We start from the raw sequence: 22,018 nt of genomic DNA on the forward strand, positions 1-22,018 counted from the left end.
CTACCCGAGCCCAAGGAAATTCCGAAGTTAAACAAACAAAGAGCTTGGATAAATTACTGCAGGAAACAAAGGAAAATCTAAAACATTACCATAGAATAGAAGGAAACTTAAAGAAACAAGGTTTTGACACTGATAAAACCTTAGCAGAAACTCCTTGGTACAGTAAGATCTGGAACTGGGGACTAAATGTGAATGTACACCCATGGATCAGGATCATGTCACATTGTATTAGTGGTAATTCAATTATTACTATCATTATACCTTCTGATTGATTGTTGTAAGAGATGTCGCAGGAGAAAGGTACACACATTAGGCAAACAAATTAGGAAGACATTTAGGACAGAGATGAGGAGGAATTTCTTCACCCAGAGAGTGGTGAACCTGTGGAATTCTCTACCACACAAGGCAGTGGAGGCTAATTCATTAAATATATTCAAGAAGGAATTGGATATATTTCTTAAGGCTAAAGGGATCAAGGGATATGGGGAGAAAGCAGGGACAGGGTACTGAGTTTGGATGATCAGCCATGATCTCATTGAATGGCGGAGCAGGCTCGAGGGGCCGAATGGCCGACTCCTGCTCCTATCTTCTATGTTACAGAAGGTCCCAGAACCAACGGATAACAGAAATGTGATTAACGTCATGCTTTATATTTGTCATTCAGACGTCGATAGCTTTGCACCCGTCCTGAGGGCGGGACGCAATTTGTGTGTATAAATGTAAAACATAACCAAGGTATCGGGGGAGTCGAATCTGAGAAGGGCCTCAGAAGGTCCTCCCCAGGCCTGTGAAGATTAAAGGATCGTTTTGAACCATCACTCGGAGTCTGTCATCTGTACCCAACTAAGCGTCGACCTTGTATATCACTTGGTCCACTTTGGCTCACATCAGTCACGTAACGTTATGGTTACAGTATCACCTGCAGGTGGAATATTGAGAACACTCACCAATTTTTAATCCATGTATTTTTTTCAACCATTACTTACTGTGTGTTTTCATATAGTTGCTTGACAATCGCCCAAGGGACAACAAATAGGATTGGTGTGCCTACAAATGAAGATAGATTTGTATGTATACAGCACTGTACCGCATTTCAGATACATCTCAAAATATCTTGTACGTACATCGCAGGGGCAAACACGGGTTTGGTCTGATAAGTGGCAGGTAACATTCGCGCCACACAAGTGCCAGGCAATGGCCATCTCCAACAAGAGAGAGTCTAACCACCTCCCCATGACATTCAACGGGATTACCATCGCCGAATCCCCCACCATCAACATCCTGGGGGTCACCATTGAGCAGAAACTTAACTGGGCCAGCCACATAAATACTGTGGCAACAAGAGTGGGTCAGAGACTGGGTATTCTGCGGTGAGTGTCTCACCTCCTGACTCCCCAAAGCCTTTCCACCATCTACAAGGCACAAGTAAGGAGTGTGATGGAATACTCTCCACTTTGCCTGGATGAGTGCAGCTCCAACAACACTCAAGAAGCTCGACACCATCCAGGACAAAGCAGCCCCGCTTGATTGGCACACCATCCACCAGCTTAAACATTCACTCCCTCCACCGCCGGCGCACCGTGGCTGCAGTGTGTACCATCTACAAGATGCACTGCAGCAACTCGCCAAGGCTTCTTCGGCAGCACCTCCCAAACCCGCGACCTCTTCCACCTAGAAGGACAAGGGCAGCAGGCGCACGGGAACACCACCACCTCCAAGTTCCCCACTGTGTCACACACCATCCTGACTTAGAAATATATCGGCCGTTCCTTCATCGTCGCTGGGTCCAAATCCTGGAACTCCCTCCCTAACAGCACTGTGGGAGCACCTTCACCACACGGGACTGCAGCGGTTCAAGGAGGCGGGTCACCACCACCTTCTCAAGGGGCAACTAGGGATGGACAATAAATGCCGGCCCACATCCCGCGATCAAATGAAAACGAAGTCAATCTGACGTGGATTCTGCCAGGCTGATGGAACGAGACTTGAGCAAGTCCCGCCGCAGAACACTCACCCCATCCGACGGCCATGTAAACAGGGTAGTAGGTCTTTTCGGAGAACACCATCAGGACCAGGAGGTTGTGGAGGTACACGCCCTCCACCAGCAGCCAGTAGTAATTGGCACCGACACAGTACTGCGTCAAGACCTGGGCGGCACGACAGCCAGCGGCAGCCTGCTCAGGCCATCGATGGCGGAGAGAGCGAGAGAGATAGAGAGAACAACACATGGGTCAGTGACGTAAGAAAATTACTAGGCACTTGGTCTAAGCGTTAAACAAAGCTTTAATCAACTGTTTTACAACATGGAGGTCCAGTTGTGTCCTTCACTAGTCCCTGTTAAAGAATGTCCTGCGCAAGCTGGGCCCCATGCCCGAGTATTTATACTCTCCCTGGACAGCGCCACCCGCAGGCCGCCCAGTATTATTTCATAAGTCATTTCCACATGACATGAATGGCAAGATTCATGTCACCCTCCATGGCCCTCGCCCCCTCCCTATCTCTGTAACCTCCTCCAGCCCCTACAATTCTCATCCTCCTGTTCAAATCCCTCCATGGCCCTCGCCCCCTCCCTATCTCTGGAACCTCCTCCAGCCCCTACAATTCTCATCCTCCTGTTCAAATCCCTCCATGGCCCCTCGCCCCCTCCCTATCTCTCTAACCTCCTCCAGCCCTACAATTCTCATCCTCCTGTTCAAATCCCTCCATGGCCCCTCACCCCCTCCCTATCTCTGTAACCTCCTCCAGCCCCTACAATTCTCATCCTCCTGTTCAAATCCCTCCATGGCCCTCGCCCCCTCCCTATCTCTGTAACCTCCTCCAGCCCTACAATTCTCATCCTCCTGTTCAAATCCCTCCATGGCCCTCGCCCCCTCCCTATCTCTCTAACCTCCTCCAGCCCTACAATTCTCATCCTCCTGTTCAAATCCCTCCATGGCCCCTCGCCCCCTCCCTATCTCTGTAACCTCCTCCAGCCCCTACAATTCTCATCCTCCTGTTCAAATCCCTCCATGGCCCTCGCCCCCTCCCTATCTCTGTAACCTCCTCCAGCCCTACAATTCTCATCCTCCTGTTCAAATCCCTCCATGGCCCTCACCCCCTCCCTATCTCTGTAACCTCCTCCAGCCCTACAATTCTCATCCTCCTGTTCAAATCCCTCCATGGCCCCTCGCCCCCTCCCTATCTCTGTAACCTCCTCCAGCCCCTACAATTCTCATCCTCCTGTTCAAATCCCTCCATGGCCCTCGCCCCCTCCCTATCTCTCTAACCTCCTCCAGCCCCTACAATTCTCATCCTCCTGTTCAAATCCCTCCATGGCCCCTCACCCCCTCCCTATCTCTGTAACCTCCTCCAGCCCTACAATTCTCATCCTCCTGTTCAAATCCCTCCATGGCCCTCGCCCCCTCCCTATCTCTCTAACCTCCTCCAGCCCCTACAATTCTCATCCTCCTGTTCAAATCCCTCCATGGCCCTCGCCCCCTCCCTATCTCTCTAACCTCCTCCAGCCCCTACAATTCTCATCCTAAGGATAAGGGGTCGGCCATTGAGGACTGAGATGAGGAGGAATTTCTTCACTCAGAGGGCGGTGAATCTTTGGAATTCTCTGCCCCAGAGGGCTGTGGAGGCTCAGTCGTTGAGTATATTCAAGGCCGAGATCGATAGATTTTTGTACTCTCGGGGAATCGAGGGATATGGAGATCGGGTGGAGAAAGTGGAGTTGAGGTCGAATATCAGCCATGATCTTACTGAATGGTGGAGCAGGCTCGAGGGGCCGAATGGAAAGAAAGACTTAGAAACATAGAAGATAGGAGCAGGAGTTGGCCATTCGGCCCCTCGAGCCTGCTCCGCCATTCAATGAGATCATGGCTGATCATCCAAATTCAGTACCCTGTCCCTGCCTTCTCCCCATATCCCTTGATCCCTTTAGCCTTAAGAAATATATCCAACTCCTTCTTGAATATATTTAATGAATTGTCCTCCACTGCCTTCTGTGGTAGAGAATTCCACAGGTTCACCACTCTCTGGGTGAAGAAATTCCTCCTCATTTCTGTCCTAAAAGGCTTACCCCTTATCCTTAGACTGTGACCCCTGGTTCTGGACTCCCCCGCCATCGGGAACATCCTTCCTGCATCTAGTCTGTCCAGTCCTGTTAGAATTTTATAAGTTTATAACTTTAGACTTGCATTTCTATTGCGCCTTACACATCCACCAGACGTCCCAAAGCGCTTTACAGCCAAGTGTGGTCACTGTTGTAATGTAGGAAACACAGCAGCCAATTTGTGCACAGCAAGCTCCCACAAACTGCAATGTGAAAATGACCAGATCGTTAAACAAAGCTTTAATCAACTGTTTTTGAACATGGAGGTCTAGCTGCGTTCTTCACTAGTTTGTGTTAAAGAATGTCCTGAGCAAGCTGGGCCCATGCCCGAGTATTTATACTCTCCCTGGACAGCGCCACCAGCAGGCCGCCCAGTATTATTTCATAAGTCATTTCCACATCAATGACAAGATTCATGTCAGTCAGCGCGTCAGGAGAGGGGCAGCGGTCTACAAGTCCCAACAGTCTTACAGGCCGAACTGCCGCTCCCAGCAACATAGCAAAACGTCCCAAGACGCTTCACGGGAGCCTTAATCATACGCAGGCTTGCGACTGAGCCACATGAGGATATATTAGGACAGGCGACCAAAAGCTGGATCAAAGAGGTCGGTTTTAAGGAACGTCTTAAAGGAGGAGAGAGAGGCGGAGAGGTTTAGGGAGGGAATTCCAGAGCTCAGGGCCCCAGGCAGCTGAAGGCACGGCCGCCAATGGTGGAGCGATGGAAATCGGGGATGCGCAAGAGGTCGGAATTGGAGGAGCGCAGAGATCTCGGAGGGTTGTAGGGGCTGGAGGAGGTTACAGAGATAGGGAGGGGTGTAGGGGCTGGAGAAGGTTACAGAGATAGGGAGGGGGCGAGGGCCATGGAGGGGTTTGAAAAGGAGGATGAGAATTGTGGGGCTGGAAGAGGTTACAGAGATAGGGAGGGGGCGAGGGGCCATGGAGGGATTTGAACAGGAGGATGAGAATTGTAGGGCTGGAGGAGGTTACAGAGGTAGGGAGGGGGCGAGGGCCATGGAGGGATTTGAACAGGAGGATGAGAATTGGAGGGGCTGGAGGAGGTTACAGAGATAGGGAGGGGGTGAGGGGCCATGGAGGGATTTGAACAGGAGGATGAGAATTGTAGGGCTGGAGGAGGTTACAGAGATAGGGAGGGGGCGAGGGCCATGGAGGGATTTGAACAGGAGGATGAGAATTGTAGGGCTGGAGGAGGTTACAGAGATAGGGAGGGGGCGAGGGGCCATGGAGGGATTTGAACAGGAGGATGAGAATTGTAGGGCTGGAGGAGGTTACAGAGATAGGGAGGGAGCGAGGGGCCATGGAGGGATTTGAACAGGAGGATGAGAATTGTAGGGCTGGAGGAGGTTACAGAGATAGGGAGGGAGCGAGGGGCCATGGAGGGATTTGAACAGGAGGATGAGAATTTTAAAATCAAGGCATTGCCGGACCGGGAACGGTGGCTCAGTGGTTATGTTACTGGTCAGACTCACCCGGTCACTCAGAAGCACCATCAGATCTCCCTGGTCATGGATCTCTCGGCTGTAGCGAGCGCGCAGCAGAGCGTCCCGGGCCAGAATGGAGGCCGCGCGCAGGATGAACGAGGCGAAGAGATTCAGGTGGATGTGGTTCCGAGTGCAGCGCAGCTTCCTGGGAAGAGAGAGAGCATCAGTACATAATCCAGGCGCACACTCCCCGGTGCTAGTACTGAGGGAGCGCTGCACTGTCGGAGGTAGATGTATATACTCTAGGACTCGAGCCCCATAATCCAGGCCCACACACCCCGGTGCCAGTACTGAGGGAGTGCTGCACTGTCGGAGGTAGATGTATATACTCTAGGACTCGAGCCCCATAATCCAGGCCCACACTCCCCGGTGCCAGTACTGAGGGAGCGCTGCACTGTCGGAGGTAGATGTATATACTCTAGGACTCGAGCCCCATAATCCAGGCCCACACTCCCCGGTGCCAGTACTGAGGGAGCGCTGCACTGTTGGAGGTAGATGTATATACTCTGGGACTCGAGCCCCATAATCCAGGCCCACACTCCCCGGTGCCAGTACTGAGGGAGTGCTGCACTGTAGGAGGTAGATGTATATACTCTAGGACTCGAGCCCCATTATCCAGGCCCACACTCCCCGGTGCCAGTACTGAGGGAGCGCTGCACTGTCGGAGGTAGATGTATATACTCTAGGACTCGAGCCCCATAATCCAGGCCCACACTCCCTGGTGCCAGTACTGAGGGAGTGCTGCACTGTCGGAGGTAGATGTATATACTCTAGGACCTGAGCTCCATAATCCAGGCCCACACTCCCCGGTGCCAGTATTGAGGGAGCGCTGCACTGTCGGAGGTAGATGTATATACTCTAGGGCTCGAGCCCCATAATCCAGGCCCACACTCCCCGCTGCCAGGACTGAGGGAGCGCTGCACTGTCGGAGGTAGATGTATATACAGCACTTGAGCTCCATAATCCAGGCCCACACTCCCTGGTGCCAGTACTGATGGAGCGCTGCACTGTCGGAGGTAGATGCATATACTCTGGGGCTTGAGCCCCATAATCCAGGCCCACACTCCCCGGTGCCAGTACTGAGGGAGCGCTGCACTGTCGGAGGTAGGTGTATATACTCTAGGACTCGAGCCCCATAATCCAGGCCCACACTCCCCGGTGCCAGTACTGAGGGAGCGCTGCCCTGTCGGAGGTAGATGTATATACGCTAGGACTCGAGCCCCATTATCCAGGCCCACACTGCCCGGTGCCAGTACTGAGGGAGCGCTGCACTGTCAGAGTTAGATGTATATACTCTAGGACTTGAGCCCCATAATCTAGGCTGACACTCCCCGGTGCCAGTACTGAGGGAGAGCTGCACTGTCAGAGGTAGATGTATATACAGGACTTGAGCTCCATAATCCAGGCCCACACTCCCTGGTGCCAGTACTGATGGAGCGCTGCACTGTCGGAGGTAGATGCATGTACTCTAGGACTTGAGTCCCATAATCGAGGCCCACACTCCCCGGTGCCAGTACTGAGGGACCGCTGCACTGTCAAAGGTAGATGTATATACTCTAGGACTCGAGCCCCATAATCCAGGCCCACACTCCCCGGTGCCAGTACTGAGGGAGTGCTGCACTGTCGGAGGTAGATGTATAAACTCGAGGACTCGAGCTCCATAATCCAGGCCCACGCTCCCCGGTGCCAGTACTGAAGGAGCGCTGCACTGTCAGAGGTAGATGTATATACTCTAGGACTCTAGCCCCATAATCCAGGCCCACACTCCCCGGTGCCAGTACTGAGGGAGTGCTGCACTGTCCGAGGTAGATGTACATACTCAAGGACCTGAGCTCCTTAATCCAGGCCCACACTCCCCGGTGCCAGTACTGAGGGAGCGCAGCACTGTCAGAGGTAGATGTATATACAGGACTTGAGCTCCATAATCCAGGCCCACACTCCCTGGTGCCAGTACTGAGGGAGCGCTGCACTGTTGGAGGTAGCTGTATATACTCTAGGACTTGAGCTCCATAATCCAGGCCCACACTCCCCGGTGCCAGTACTGAGGGAGCGCTGCACTGTCGGAGGTAGATGTATATACTCTAGGACTCGAGCCCCATAATCCAGGCCCACACTCCCCGGTGCCAGTACTGAGGGAGCGCTGCGCTGTCGGAGGTAGATGTATATACTCTAGGACTTGAGCTCCATAATCCAGGCCCACAGTCCGCGGTGCCAGTACTGAGGGAGCGCTGCACTGTCGGAGGTAGATGTATATACTCTCGGACTCGAGCTCCATAATCCAGGCGCACACTCCCCGGTGCAAGTACTGAGGGAGCGCTGCACTGTTGGAGGTAGATGTACATACTCTAGGACTCGAGCCCCATAATCCAGGCCCACACTCCCCGGTGCTAGTACTGAGGGAGCGCTGCACTGTTGGAGGTCGATGTATATACTCTCGGACTCGAGCCCCATAATCCAGGCCCACACTCCCCGGTGCCAGTACTGAGGGAGCGCTGCACTGTCGGAGGTAGATGCATATACTCTAGGACTCGAGCCCCATAATCCAGGCCCACACTCCCCGGTGCCAGTACTGAGGGAGCGCTGCACTGTCGGAGGTAGATGTATATACTCTAGGACCTGAGCTCCATAATCCAGGCCCACACTCCCCGGTGCCAGTACTGAGGGAGCGCTGCATTGTCGGAGGTAGATGTATATACTCTAGGACTCGATCCCCATAATCCAGGCCCACACTCCCCGGTGCCAGTACTGAGGGAGCGCTGCACTGTCGGAGGTAGATGTATATACTCTAGGACCTGAGCTCCATAATCCAGGCCCACACTCCCCGGTGCCAGTACTGAGGGAGCGCTGCACTGTCGGAAGTAGATGTATATACTCGAGGAATCGAGCCCCATAATCCAGGCCCACACTCCCCGGTGCCAGTACTGAGGGAGAGCTGCACTGTCAGAGGTAGATGTATATACAGGACTTGAGCTCCATAATCCAGGCCCACACTCCCTGCTGTCAGTACTGAGGGAGCGCTGCACTGTCGGAGGTAGATGCATATACTCTCGGACTTGAGTCCCATAATCGAAGCCCACACTCCCCGGTGCCAGTACTGAGGGACCGCTGCACTGTCAAAGGTAGATGTATATACTCTAGGACTCGAGCCCCATAATCCAGGCTCACACTCCCCGGTGCCAGTAATGAGGGAGTGCTGCACTGTCGGAGGTAGATGTATATACTCTAGGACTCGAGCTCCATAATCCAGGCCCACACTCCCCGGTGCCAGTACTGAAGGAGCGCTGCACTGTCAGAGGTAGATGTATATACTCTAGGGCTCTAGCCCCATAATCCAGGCCCACACTCCCCGGTGCCAGTACTGAGGGAGTGCTGCACTGTCAGAGGTAGATGTACATGCTCTAGGATCTGAGCTCCTTAATCCAGGCCCACACTCCCCGGTGCCAGTACTGAGGGAGCGCAGCACTGTCAGAGGTAGATGTATATACAGGACTTGAGCTCCATAATCCAGGCCCACACTCCCTGGTGCCAGTACTGAGGGAGCGCTGCACTGTCGGAGGTAGATGTATATACTCTAGGACTCGAGCTGCATAATCCAGGCCCACACTCCCCGGTGCCAGTACTGAGGGAGCGCTGCACTGTCGGAGGTAGATGTATATACTCTCGGACTCGAGCCCCATAATCCAGGCCCACACTCCCCGGTGCCAGTACTGAGGGAGCGCTGCACTGTCGGAGGTAGATGTATATACTCTAGGACTCGAGCCCCATAATCCAGGCCCACACTGCCCGATGCCAGTACTGAGGGAGCGCTGCACTGTCGGAGGTAGATGTATATACTCTAGGACTCGAGCTCCATAATCCAGGCCCACACTCCCCGGTGCCAGTACTGAGGGAGCGCTGCACTGTCGGAGGTAGATGTATATACTCTAGGACTCGAGCCCCATAATCCAGGCCCACACTCCCCGGTGCCGGTACTGAAGGAGCGCTGCACTGTCGGAGGTAGATGTATATACTCTAGGACTCGAGCCCCATAATCCAGGCCCACACTCCCTGGTGCCAGTAATGAGGGAGCGCTGCACTGTCGGAGGTAGATGTATATACTCTAGGACTCGAGCCCCATAATCCAGGCCCACACTCCCCGGTGCCAGTACTGAGGTAACGCTGCACTGTCGGAGGTAGATGTATATACTCTAGGACTCGAGCCCCATAATCCAGGCCCACACTCCCCGGTGCCAGTACTGAGGGAGCGCTGCACTGTCGGAGGTAGATGTATATACTCTAGGACTCGAGCTCCATAATCCAGGCCCACACTCCCCGGTGCCAGTACTGAGGGAGCGCTGCACTGTCGGAGGTAGATGTATATACTCTAGGACTCGAGCCCCATAATCCAGGCCCACACTCCCCGGTGCCAGTACTGAGGGAGCGCTGCACTGTCGGAGGTAGATGTATATACTCTAGGACTCGAGCTCCATAATACAGGCCCACACTCCCCGGTGCCAGTACTGAGGGAGCGCTGCACTGTCGGAGGTAGATGTATACACTCTAGGACTCGAGCCCCATAATCCAGGCCCACACTCCCTGGTGCCAGTACTGAAGGAGCGCCGCACTGTCGGAGGTAGATATATATACTCTTGGACTCGAGCTCCATAATCCAGGCCCACATTCCCCGGTGCCAGGACTGAGGGAGCACTGCACTGTCGGAGGTAGATGCATATACTCTAGGGCTTGAGCCCCATAATCCAGGCCCACACTCCCCGGTGCCAGTACTGAGGGAGCGCTGCACTGTCGGAGGTAGATGTATATACTCTAGGACTCGAGCCCCATAATCCAGGCCCACACTCCCCGGTGCCAGTACTGAGGGAGCGCTGCCCTGTCGGAGGTAGGTGTATATACGCTAGGACTCGAGCCCCATTATCCAGGCCCACACTGCCCGGTGCCAGTACTGAGGGAGCGCTGCACTGTCAGAGGTAGATGTATATACTCTAGGACTTGAGCCCCATAATCTAGGCTGACACTCCCCGGTGCCAGTACTGAGGGAGAGCTGCACTGTCGGAGGTAGATGTATATACTCTAGGACTCGAGCCCCATAATCCAGGGCCACACTCCCCGGTGCCAGTACTGAGGGAGCGCTGCACTGTCGGAGGTAGATGTATATACTCCAGGACTCGAGCTCCATAATCCAGGCCCACACTCCCCGGTGCCAGTACTGAGGGAGCGCTGCACTGTCGGAGGTAGATGTATATACTCTAGGACTCGAGCCCCATAATCCAGGCCCACACTCCCCGGTGCCAGTACTGAGGGAGCGCTGCACTGTTGGAGGTAGATGTATATACTCTAGGACTCGAGCCCCATAATCCAGGGCCACACTCCCCGGTGCCAGTACTGAGGGAGCGCTGCACTGTCGGAGGTAGATGTATATACTCTAGGACTTGAGCCCCATAATCCAGGCCCACACTCCCCGGTGCCAGTACTGAGGGAGCGCTGCACTGTCGGAGGTAGATGTATATGCTCTAGGACTTGAGCCCCATAATCCAGGCCCACACTCCCCGGTGCCAGTACTGAGGGAGCGCTGCACTGTCGGAGGTAGATGTATATACTCTAGGACTGGAGCCCCATAATCCAGGCCCACACTCCCCGGTGCCAGTACTGAGGGAGCGCTGCACTGTCGGAGGTAGATGTATATACTCTAGGACTCGAGCCCCATAATCCAGGCCCACACTCCCCGGTGCCAGTACTGAGGGAGCGCTGCACTGTCGGAGGTAGATTTATATACTCTAGGACTTGAGCCCCATAATCCAGGCCCACACTCCCCGGTGCCAGTACTGAGGGAGTGCTGCACTGTCGGAGGTAGATGTATATACTCTAGGACTCGAGCACCATAATCCAGGCCCACACTCCCCGGCGCCTGTACTGAGGGAGCACTGCACTGTCGGAGGTAGATGTATATACTCTTGGACTCGAGCCCCATAATCCAGGCCCACACTGCCCGGCGCCAGTACTGAGGGAGCGCTGCACTGTCGGAGGTAGATGTATATACTCTAGGACTCGAGCCCCATAATCCAGGCCCACACTGCCCGGCGCCAGTACTGAGGGAGCGCTGCACTGTCGGAGGTAGATGTATATACTCTGGGACTCGAGCTCCATAATCCAGGCCCACACTCCCCGGTGCCAGTACTGAGGTAACGCTGCACTGTCAGAGGTAGATGTATATACTCTAGGACTCGAGCCCCATAATCCAGGCCCACACTCCCCGGTGCCAGTACTGAGGGAGCGCTGCACTGTCGGAGGTAGATGTATATACTCTAGGACTCGAGCCCCATAATCCAGGCCCACACTCCCCGGTGCCAGTACTGAGGGAGCGCTGCACTGTCGGAGGTAGATGTATATACTCTAGGACTCGAGCTCCATAATCCAGGCCCACACTCCCCGGTGCCAGTACTGCACTGTCGGAGGTACCGTCTTTCAGGGTGTGACGTTAAACCGAGGCCCCGTCTGCTCTCTCAGGTGGACGTAAAAGATCCCATGGCACTATGTCGATGAAGAGCTGGGGGGAGTCCTGGGGCCAATGTTTATCCTTCAACCAACATCACTAAAACATATGATCTGGCCGTTATCACATTGCTGTCTGTGGGATCTTGCTGTGCGTAAATCGGCTGCCGCGTTTTCTACATTACAACAGCGACCACACTTCCAAAAGTAGCTGATTGGCTGTGAAGCGCTTTGGAACGACCTGAGGTTGTGAAAGGCGCGGGAGAAATGTGAGTTCTTTTACCTGAAAGCCAACAGGATGGCGAAGGCCAGGACCAGAGCCGCGAGGGACAGCGAGTATCCGACGGTGTACATCACCCGGAATCGATTCAGGATCCGCCCGGCCTGCTCCTGCAAAGAACGAGAATGTCACCGACCGCCTGATGATAGTGCAGGACCTCCCAGCACCCCCTCCGCACCCAACCCATCGCTTTGAAGGACATAGAGGCAGCGGAGAAGGTGCAGAGAAAGATCTAGAGGTACAGATTCACAAGTTAACCAGCGAGGCAGGTTAATAAGACCATAAAAAAGGGGTCCCTGATGGAGAGACTCCCTCTTTAAAAGGGGTCCCTGATGGAGAGACTCCCTCTTTAAAAGGGGTCCCTGATGGAGAGAGACTCCCTCTTTAAAAGGGGTCCCTGATGGAGAGACTCCCTCTTTAAAAGGGGTCCCTGATGGAGAGACTCCCTCTTTAAAAGGGGTCCCTGATGGAGAGAGACTCCCTCTTTAAAAGGGGTCCCTGATGGAGACCCCAATGCCACTGAACCTAAGCTGGTAATGGCCGTTCCTTACCTGCAGCAGCAGATGTTCCTGGTCGAACCCGCAGGCGGTCAGATCTCTCCAAGGCTGGCTCAAGTTATCCTTGACCCAGCGTCCATCCGGGCCGCACCTCCTCAGAGCGAAGCGTTGCCGAACTGCGAGGGGCATGGGTGGTGGGGGCGAGAGAGAGAGAGAGGTCAGCGGGTGACAGGCGAGGGCTCAGTGCCATCGGGTGTGGCGGAGGGGGGGAGCGGAGATAGTCTAGAGATGGAAAACTGACCTGTCTCGAACCACGGGAGATACCAGGGACAACGTACACGAACCGTTGCATTCGGCCGCACATCTGGCCAGCAAGCATAAGAGTCGAATGTTCGATTGCAAACCAATTCTGCAGGAAAGCATTCAACCAAAGTCCAATTTAGAACAGTTTCTTCAAGAGAATGGAGCCTTATTTTCAACCCACTGAGTGCTGTCTCTCAGTCCCTGCTTTCTCAGGGAGATACCTGTACACTGACTGATGTCTCTCAGTCCCTCTCTCTCAGGGAGATATCTGTACACTGACTGGTGTTTCTCAGTCCCTCTCTCTCAGGGAGATATCTGTACACTGACTGATGTCTCTCAGTCCCTCTCTCTCAGGGAGATATCTGTACACTGACTGGTGTCTCTCAGTCCCTCTCTCTCAGGGAGATATCTGTACACTGACTGGTGTCTCTCAGTCCCTCTTTCTCAGGGAGATATCTGTACACTGACTGGTGTTTCTCAGTCCCTCTCTCTCAGGGAGATATCTGTACACTGACTGGTGTCTCTCAGTCCCCTCTCTCTCAGGGAGATATCTGTGCACTGACTGGTGTCTCTCAGTCCCCTCTCTCTCAGGGAGATATCTGTACACTGACTGGTGTCTCTCAGTCCCTCTCTCAGGGAGATATCTGTACACTGACTGGTGTCTCTCAGTCCCCTCTCTCTCAGGGAGATATCTGAACACTGACTGGTGTCTCTCAGTCCCCTCTCTCTCAGGGAGATATCTGTACACTGACTGGTGTCTCTCAGTCCCCTCACTCTCAGGGAGATATCTGTACACTGACTGGTGTCTCTCAGTCCCCTCTCTCTCAGGGAGATATCTGTACACTGACTGGTGTCTCTCAGTCCCTCTCCCTCAGGAAGATATGTGTACACTGACTGGTGTCTCTCAGTCCCTCTCTCTCTGGGAGATATCTGTACACTGACTGGTGTCTCTCAGTCCCTCTCTCTCAGAGAGATATCTGTACACTGACTGGTGTCTCTCAGTCCCCTCTCCCTCAGGAAGATATCTGTACACTGACTGGTGTCTCTCAGTCCCCTCTCCCTCAGGAAGATATCTGTACAATGACTGGTGACTCTCAGTCCCTCTCTCTCAGGGTGATATCTGTACACTGACTGGTGTCTCTCAGTCCCTCTCCCTCAGGGAGATATCTGTACACTGACTGGTGTCTCTCAGTCCCTCTCCCTCAGGAAGATATCTGTACACTGACTGGTGTCTCTCAGTCCCTCTATCTCAGGGAGATATCTGTACACGGACTGATGTCTCTCAGTCCCTCTCCCTCAGGGAGATATCTGTAGACTGACTGGTGTCTCAGTCCTCTCTCTCAGGGAGATATCTGTACACTGACTGGTGTCTCTCAGTCCCTCTATCTCAGGGAGATATCTGTACACGGACTGATGTCTCTCAGTCCCTCTCCCTCAGGGAGATATCTGTAGACTGACTGGTGTCTCAGTCCTCTCTCTCAGGGAGATATCTGTACACTGACTGGTGTCTCTCAGTCCCTCTATCTCAGGGAGATATCTGTACACGGACTGATGTCTCTCAGTCCGTCTCCCTCAGGGAGATATCTGTAGACTAACTGGTGTCTCAGTCCTCTCTCTCAGGGAGATATCTGTACACTGACTGGTGTCTCTCAGTCCCCTCTCCCTCAGGGAGATATCTGTACACTGACTGTAGTGTCTCAGTCCATCTCTCTGAGGGAGATATCTGTACACTGACTGGTGTCTCTCAGTCCCTCTCTCTCAGGGAGATATCTGTACACTGACTGGTGTCTCTCAGTCCCTCTCTCTCAGGGTGATATCTGTACACTGACTGGTGTCTCTCAGTCCCGCTCCCTCAGGAAGATATCTGTACACTGACTGGTGTCTCTCAGTCCCTCTCCCGCAGGAAGATATCTGTGCACTGACTGGTGTCTCTCAGTCCCTCTCTCTCAGGGAGATATCTGTACACTGACTGGTGTCTCTCAGTCCCTCTCTCTCAGGGAGATATCTGTACACTGACTGGTGTCTCTCAGTCCCTCTCTCTCAGGGAGATATCTGTGCACTGACTGGTGTCTCTCAGTCCCTCTCTCTCAGGGAGATATCTGTACACTGACTGGTGTCTCTCAGTCCCTCTCTCTCAGGGAGATATCTGTGCACTGACTGGTGTCTCTCAGTCCCTCTCTCTCAGGGAGATATCTGTACACTGACTGGTGTCTCTCAGTCCCTCTCTCTCAGGGAGATATCTGTACACTGACTGGTGTCTCTCAGTCACTCTCTCTCAGGGAGATATCTGTACACTGACTGGTGTCTCTCAGTCCCTCTCTCTGTGGGAGATATCTGTACACTGACTGGTGTCTCTCAGTCACTCTCTCTCAGGGAGATATCTGTACATTGACTGGTGTCTCTCAGTCCCTCTCTCTCAGGGAGATATCTGTACACTGACTGGTGTCTCTCAGTCCCTCTCTCTCAGGGAGATATCTGTACACTGACTGGTGTCTCTCAGTCCCTCTCTCTCAGGGAGATATCTGTACACTGACTGGTGTCTCTCAGTCCCCTCTCTCTCAGGGAGATATCTATACACTGACTGGTGTCTCTCAGTCCCTCTCTCTCAGGGAGATATCTGTACACTGACTGGTGTTTCTCAGTCCCCTCTCCCTCAGGGAGATATCTATACACTGACTGGTGTCTCTCAGTCCCTCTCTCTCAGGGAGATATCTATACACTGACTGGTGTCTCTCAGTCCCTCTCTCTCAGGGAGATATCTGTACACTGACTGGTGTCTCTCAGTCTCTCTCTCTCAGTGAGATATCTGTGCACTGACTGGTGTCTCTCAGTCCCTCTCTCTCAGGGAGATATCTGTGCACTGACTGGTGTCTCTCAGTCTCTCTCTCTCAGGGAGATATCTGTACACTGACTGGTGTCTCTCAGTCCCTCTCTCTCAGGGAGATATCTGTACACTGACTGGTGTCTCTCAGTCCCTCTCTCTCAGGGAGATATCTGTACACTGACTGGTGTCTCTCAGTCCCCTCTCTCTCAGGGAGATATCTGTGCACTGACTGGTGTCTCTCAGTCTCTCTCTCTCAGGGAGATATCTGTACACTGACTGGTGTCTCTCAGTCCCTCTCTCTCAGGGAGATATCTGTACACTGACTGGTGTCTCTCAGTCCCTCTCTCTCAGGGAGATATCTGTACACTGACTGGTATCTCTCAGTCCCCTCTCTCAGGGTGATATCTGTACACTGACTGGTGCCTCTCAGTCCCCTCTCTCTCAGGGAGATATCTGTACACTGACTGGTGTCTCTCAGTCCCCTCTCTCAGGGTGATATCTGTACACTGACTGGTGTCTCTCAGTCCCCTCTCTCTCAGGGAGATATCTGTACACTGACTGGTGTCTCTCAGTCCCCTCTCTCTCAGGGAGATATCTGTACACTGACTGGTGTCTCTCAGTCCCCTCTCTCTCAGGGAGATATCTGTACACTGACTGGTGTCTCTCAGTCCCCTCTCTCTCAGGGAGATATCTGTACACTGACTGGTGTCTCTCAGTCCCCTCTCTCAGGGAGATATCTGTACACTGACTGGTGTCTCTCAGTCCCTCTCTCAGGTAGATATCTGTACACTGACTGGTGTCTCTCAGTCCCTCTCTCTCTGGGGGATATCTGTACACTGACTGGTGTCTCTCAGTCCCCTCTCTCTCAGGGAGATACCTGTACACTGACTGGTGTCTCTCAGTCCCTCTCTCTCAGGGAGTTATCTGTACACTGACTGGTGTCTCCGTCCCCTCTCTCTCAGGGAGATATCTGTACACTGACTGGTGTCTCTCAGTCCCTCTCCCTCAGGGAGATATCTGTACACTGACTGGTGTCTCTCAGTCCCCTCTCTCTCTCAGGGAGATATCTGTACACTGACTGGTGTCTCTCAGTCCCTCTCTCTCAGGGAGAGACCTGTACACTGACTGGTGTCTCTCAGTCCCTCTCTCTCAGGGAGATATCTGTACACTGACTGGTGTCTCTCAGTCCCTCTCTCTCAGGGAGATATCTGTACACTGACTGGTATCTCTCAGTCCCTCTCTCTCAGGGAGATATCTGTACACTGAATGGTGTCTCTCAGTCCCTCTATCTCAGGGAGATATCTGTACACTGACTGGTGTCTCTCAGTCCCCTCTCTCTCAGGGAGATATCTGTACACTGACTGGTGTCTCTCAGTCCCTCTCTCTCAGGGAGATATCTGTACACTGACTGGTGTCTCTCAGTCCCCTCGCCCTCAGGGAGATATCTGTACACTGACTGGTGTCTCTCAGTCCCTCTCTCTCAGGGAGATATCTGTACACTGACTGGTGTCTCTCAGTCCCCTCGCCCTCAGGGAGATATCTGTATACTGACTGGTGTCTCTCAGTCCCTCTCTCTCAGGGAGATATCTGTACACTGACTGGTGTCTCTCAGTCCCCTCTCTCTCAGGGAGATATCTGTACACTGACTGGTGTCTCTCAGTCCCTCTCTCTCAGGGAGATATCTGTACACTGAATGGTGTCTCTCAGTCCCTCTCTCACAGGGAGATATCTGTACACTGACTGGTGTCTCTCAGTCCCTCTCTCTCAGGGAGATATCTGTACACTGAATGGTGTCTCTCAGTCCCCCCTCTCCCTCAGGGAGATATCTGTACACTGACTGGTGTCTCTCAGTCCCTCTCCCTCAGGGAGATATCTGTACACTGACTGGTGTCTCTCAGTCCCCCCTCTCCCTCAGGGAGATATCTGTACACTGACTGGTGTCTCTCAGTCCCTCTCCCTCAGGAAGATATGTGCACACTGATTGGTGGACGAGCTACCTTTCGATGGTGGGTCCTGGGTTATTTTGAGATCGCATTCCTCCTTGTAGAGTTTCCAATCTTCCACCGTATCTTCCAGCCTCTTCGCTGTGGCCACCTTGGGAAAGAGAGGGTCAGTAGGGGATGAAGGTCCAGCAATCGGCTCCACTGCCCCACCCAGACCGCCCCCCTATCGCAGAGAAGTACCCTGCACCCCAGCTGTCTCTCCCGCCCCTTTCACCACCTCAGGATGTCCCAAAGCGCTTCACAGCCAATGAAGTACTTTTTGAAGTGTGGTCACTGTTGTAATGTAGGAAACGCAGCAGCCAATTTGTGCACAGCAAGCTCCCACAAATAGCAATGTGATAATGACCAGACCATCTGTTTTAGTGATGTTGATTGAGGGATTAATATTGGGCCCAGGACACCGGGGAGAACTACCCCCTGCTCTTCTTCGAAACAGTGCCATGGGAGCTTTTACGTCCACCTGAGAGAGCAGAAGGGGCCTCGGTTTAACGTCTCATCTGAAAGACGGCACCTCCGACAGTGCAGCACTCCCTCAGCACTGGCACCGGGGAGTGTGGGCCTGGATTATGGGGCTCGAGTCCTAGAGTATATACATCTACCTCCGACAGTGCAGCGCTCCCTCAGTACTGGCACCGGGGAGTGTGGGCCTGGATTATGGGGCTCGAGTCCTAGTGTATATACATCTACCTCCGACAGTGCAGCGCTCCCTCAGTACTGGCACCGGGCAGTGCGGGCCTGGATTATGGGGCTCCAGTCCTAGAGTATATACATCTACCTCCGACAGTGCAGCGCTCCCTCAGTACTGGCACTGGGGAGTGTGGGCCTGGATTATGGAGCTCCAGTCCTAGAGTATATACATCTACCTCCGACAGCACAGCGCTCCCTCAGTACTGGCACCGGGGAGTGTGGGCCTGGATTATGGGTCTCAAGCCCGAGAGTACATACATCTACCTCCGACAGTGCAGTGCTCCCTCAGTACTGGCACTGGGGAGTGTGGGCCTGGATTATGGGGCTCGAGTCCTAGAGTATATACATCTACCTCCGACAGTGCAGTGCTCCCTCAGTACTGGCACTGGGGAGTGTGAGCCTGGATTATGGGGCTCGAGTCCTAGAGTATATACATCTACCTCCGACAGTGCAGCGCTCCCTCGGTACTGGCACCGGGGAGTGTGGGCCTGGATTATGGGGCTCAAGTCCTAGAGTATATACATCTACCTCCGACAGTGCAGCGCTCCCTCAGTACTGGCACCGGGGAGTGTGGGCCTGGATTATGGGGCTCGAGTCCTAGAGTATATACATCTACCTCCGACAGTGCAGCGCTCCCTCAGTACTGGCACCGGGGAGTGTGGGCCTGGATTATGGGGCTCGAGTCCTAGAGTATATACATCTACCTCCGACAGTGCAGCACTCCCTCAGTACTGGCACCGGGGAGTGTGGGCCTGGATTATGGTGCTCAAGTCCTAGAGTATATACATCTACCTCCGACAGTGCAGCACTCCCTCAGTACTGGCACCGGGGAGTGTGGGCCTGGATTATGGGGCTTGAGTCTCTGGATTTGGACTTGAACCCACAACCTTTTGATTCAGAGGCGAGCGAAGTACCCACTGATCCACAGCTGACAGAGATGCTACTAGATTAAGTGAATGGGCAAAACGGCGGCAAATGGATTTGAATGTTGGCAAATGTGAGGTCATCCACTTTGGACCTAAACAGGATAGAACAGGGTACTTTCTAAAGGGTGAAAAGGTAAAAACTGTGGAAGTCCAAAGAGACTTGGAGCGTCCAGGTATATAGATCATTAAAATGTCATGAACAGGTACAGAAAATAATCAAAAGGTTAATGGGATGCTGGCCCTTATCTCTGGTGGACCAGAATACAAGGGGGTTAGAAGTTATGCTGCAGCTGTACAAAACCCTGGTTAGACCACACCTGGAGTACTGTGCACAGTTCTGGGCACCGCACCTTAGGAAGGATATAAGAACATAAGAACATAAGAAGTAGGAGCAGGAGTAGGCCATACGGCCCCTCGGGCCTGCTCCGCCATTCAATAGGATCATGGCTGATCCGAACCTAGACTCACGTCCACTTCCCTGCCCTCTCCCCGTAACCCCTAATTCCCTTATCTGCTAGGAAACTGTCTATCTCCATTTTAAATTTATTTAATGTCGCAGCTTCCACAGCTCTCTGAGGTAGCAAATTCCATAGATTTACTACCCTCTGAGTGAAGAAGTTTCTCCTCATCTCAGTTTTGAAAGGGCAGCCCCTTATTCTGAGATTATGCCCCCTAGTTCTAGTCTCACCCATCAGTGGAAACATCCTCCCCGCATCCACCCGATCAAGCCCCCTCACAATCTTATATGTTTCGATAAGATCGCCTCTCATTCTTCTGAACTCCAATGAGTAGAGTCCCAACCTACTCAACCTTTCCTCATACGTCAACCCCCTCATCTCCGGAATCAACCGAGTGAACCTTCTCTGAACCGCCTCGAGAGCAAGTATATCTTTTCTTAAATATGGAAACTAAAACTGCACGCAGTATTCCAGGTGTGGCCTCACCAATACCCTGTATAACTGCAGCAAGACTTCCCTGTTTTTATACTCCATCCCCCTTGCAATAAAAGCCAAGATTCCATTGGCCTTCCTGATCACCTGCTGTACCTGCATACTAACCTTCTGTGTTTCATGCACCAGGACCCCCAGATCCCTTTGTACTGTAGCACTTTGCAGTTTCTCTCCATTTAGATAATAACTTGCTCTTTGATTTTTTCCGCCAAAGTGCATAACCTCACACTTTCCAACATTATATTGCATCTGCCAAATCTCTGCCCACTCACTTAGCCTGTCTATGTCCTTTTGCAGGTTTTTTATGTCCTCCTCACTCACTGCTTTCCCTCCCATCTTTGTATCGTCGGCAAACTTGGATACGTTGCACTCGGTCCCCTCCTCCAAATCGTTAGTATAGATTGTAAAGAGTTGGGGTCCCAGCACTGACCCCTGCGGAACACCACTAGTTGGAGGGAGTGCAGCGTAGGTTTACCAGAATGATACCCGGACTCCAAGGGTTAAGTTGCGAGGAGAGATTAGACAAACTAGCGTTGTATTGCCTGGAATTTAGCAGGTTAAGGGGCGATCTGATCCAAGTTTTCAAGATATTACGGGGTAACAGATAGGGTAGAGAGAGCGAGAAATTATTTCCGCTGGTTGGGGATTCTAGGACTAGGGGGCATTGTCTAAAAATTAGAGCCAGACCTTTCAGGAGTGAAATTAGGAAACACTTCTACACACAAAGGGTGGTAGAAGTTTGGAACTCTCTTCCGCAAATGGCAATCGATGCTAGATCAATTGTTAATTTGAAATCGGAGATTGATAGGTTTTTGTTAACCAAAGGTATTAAGGGATATGGGCCAAAGGCGGGTAGATGGAGTTAGATCGCAGATCAGCCCATGATCGCATTGAATGTCGGAACAGGCTCGAGGGGCTGAATGGGCCTCCTCCTGTTCCTGTGTAACAGGCTCGAGGGGGCTGAATGGGTCTCCTCCTGTTCTTATGTAACAGGCTCGAGGGGCTGAATGGGCCTCCTCCTGTTCCTGTGTAACAGGCTCGAGGGGCTGAATGGGCCTCCTCCTGTTCCTGTGTAACAGGCTCGAGGGAGCTGAATGGGCCTCCTCCTGTTCCTGTGTAACAGGTTCGAGGGAGCTGAATGGGCCTCCTCCTGTTCCTGTGTAACAGGCTCGAGGGGCTGAATGGGCCTCCTCCTGTTCCTGTGTAACAGGCTCGAGGGGGCTGAATGGGCCTCCTCCTGTTCCTGTGTAACAGGGTCGAGCGGCTGAATTGGCCTCCTCCTGTTCCTGTGTAACAGGCTCGAGGGGGCTGAATGGGCCTCCTCCTGTTCCTGTGTAACAGGTTCGAGGGGCTGAATGGGCCTCCTCCTGTTCCTGTGTAACAGGCTCGAGGGGGCTGAATGGGCCTCCTCCTGTTCCTGTGTAACAGGGTCGAGCGGCTGAATTGGCCTCCTCCTGTTCCTGTGTA

The 22,018-nt window shown here is 53.1% G+C and overlaps 1 protein-coding gene across 1 annotated transcript in view; it reads right to left on the minus strand.

Moving 5' to 3' along the window:
* The window catches only part of LOC147084821 (glucagon receptor-like), a 120,137-nt gene that overhangs the window by 25,855 nt on the left and 72,264 nt on the right, over positions 1–22,018 (minus strand). The window contains exons 8-14 of the mRNA XM_085979339.1: positions 17,983–18,151; positions 13,160–13,267; positions 12,913–13,034; positions 12,365–12,471; positions 5,584–5,740; positions 2,015–2,174; positions 987–1,047 (exon numbers count right to left, since the gene is read on the minus strand). Of these exons, the coding sequence (XP_085835465.1) occupies positions 987–1,047; positions 2,015–2,174; positions 5,584–5,740; positions 12,365–12,471; positions 12,913–13,034; positions 13,160–13,267; positions 17,983–18,151 (884 nt within the window). The remainder of the gene's footprint in view (positions 1–986; positions 1,048–2,014; positions 2,175–5,583; positions 5,741–12,364; positions 12,472–12,912; positions 13,035–13,159; positions 13,268–17,982; positions 18,152–22,018) is intronic.

Source organism: Somniosus microcephalus, unplaced genomic scaffold (genome assembly GCF_052327205.1).
Source record: "Somniosus microcephalus isolate GS21.2 unplaced genomic scaffold, FLI_Smic_1.0 unresolved_chr9, whole genome shotgun sequence".
NCBI lineage: Eukaryota > Metazoa > Chordata > Chondrichthyes > Squaliformes > Somniosidae > Somniosus > Somniosus microcephalus.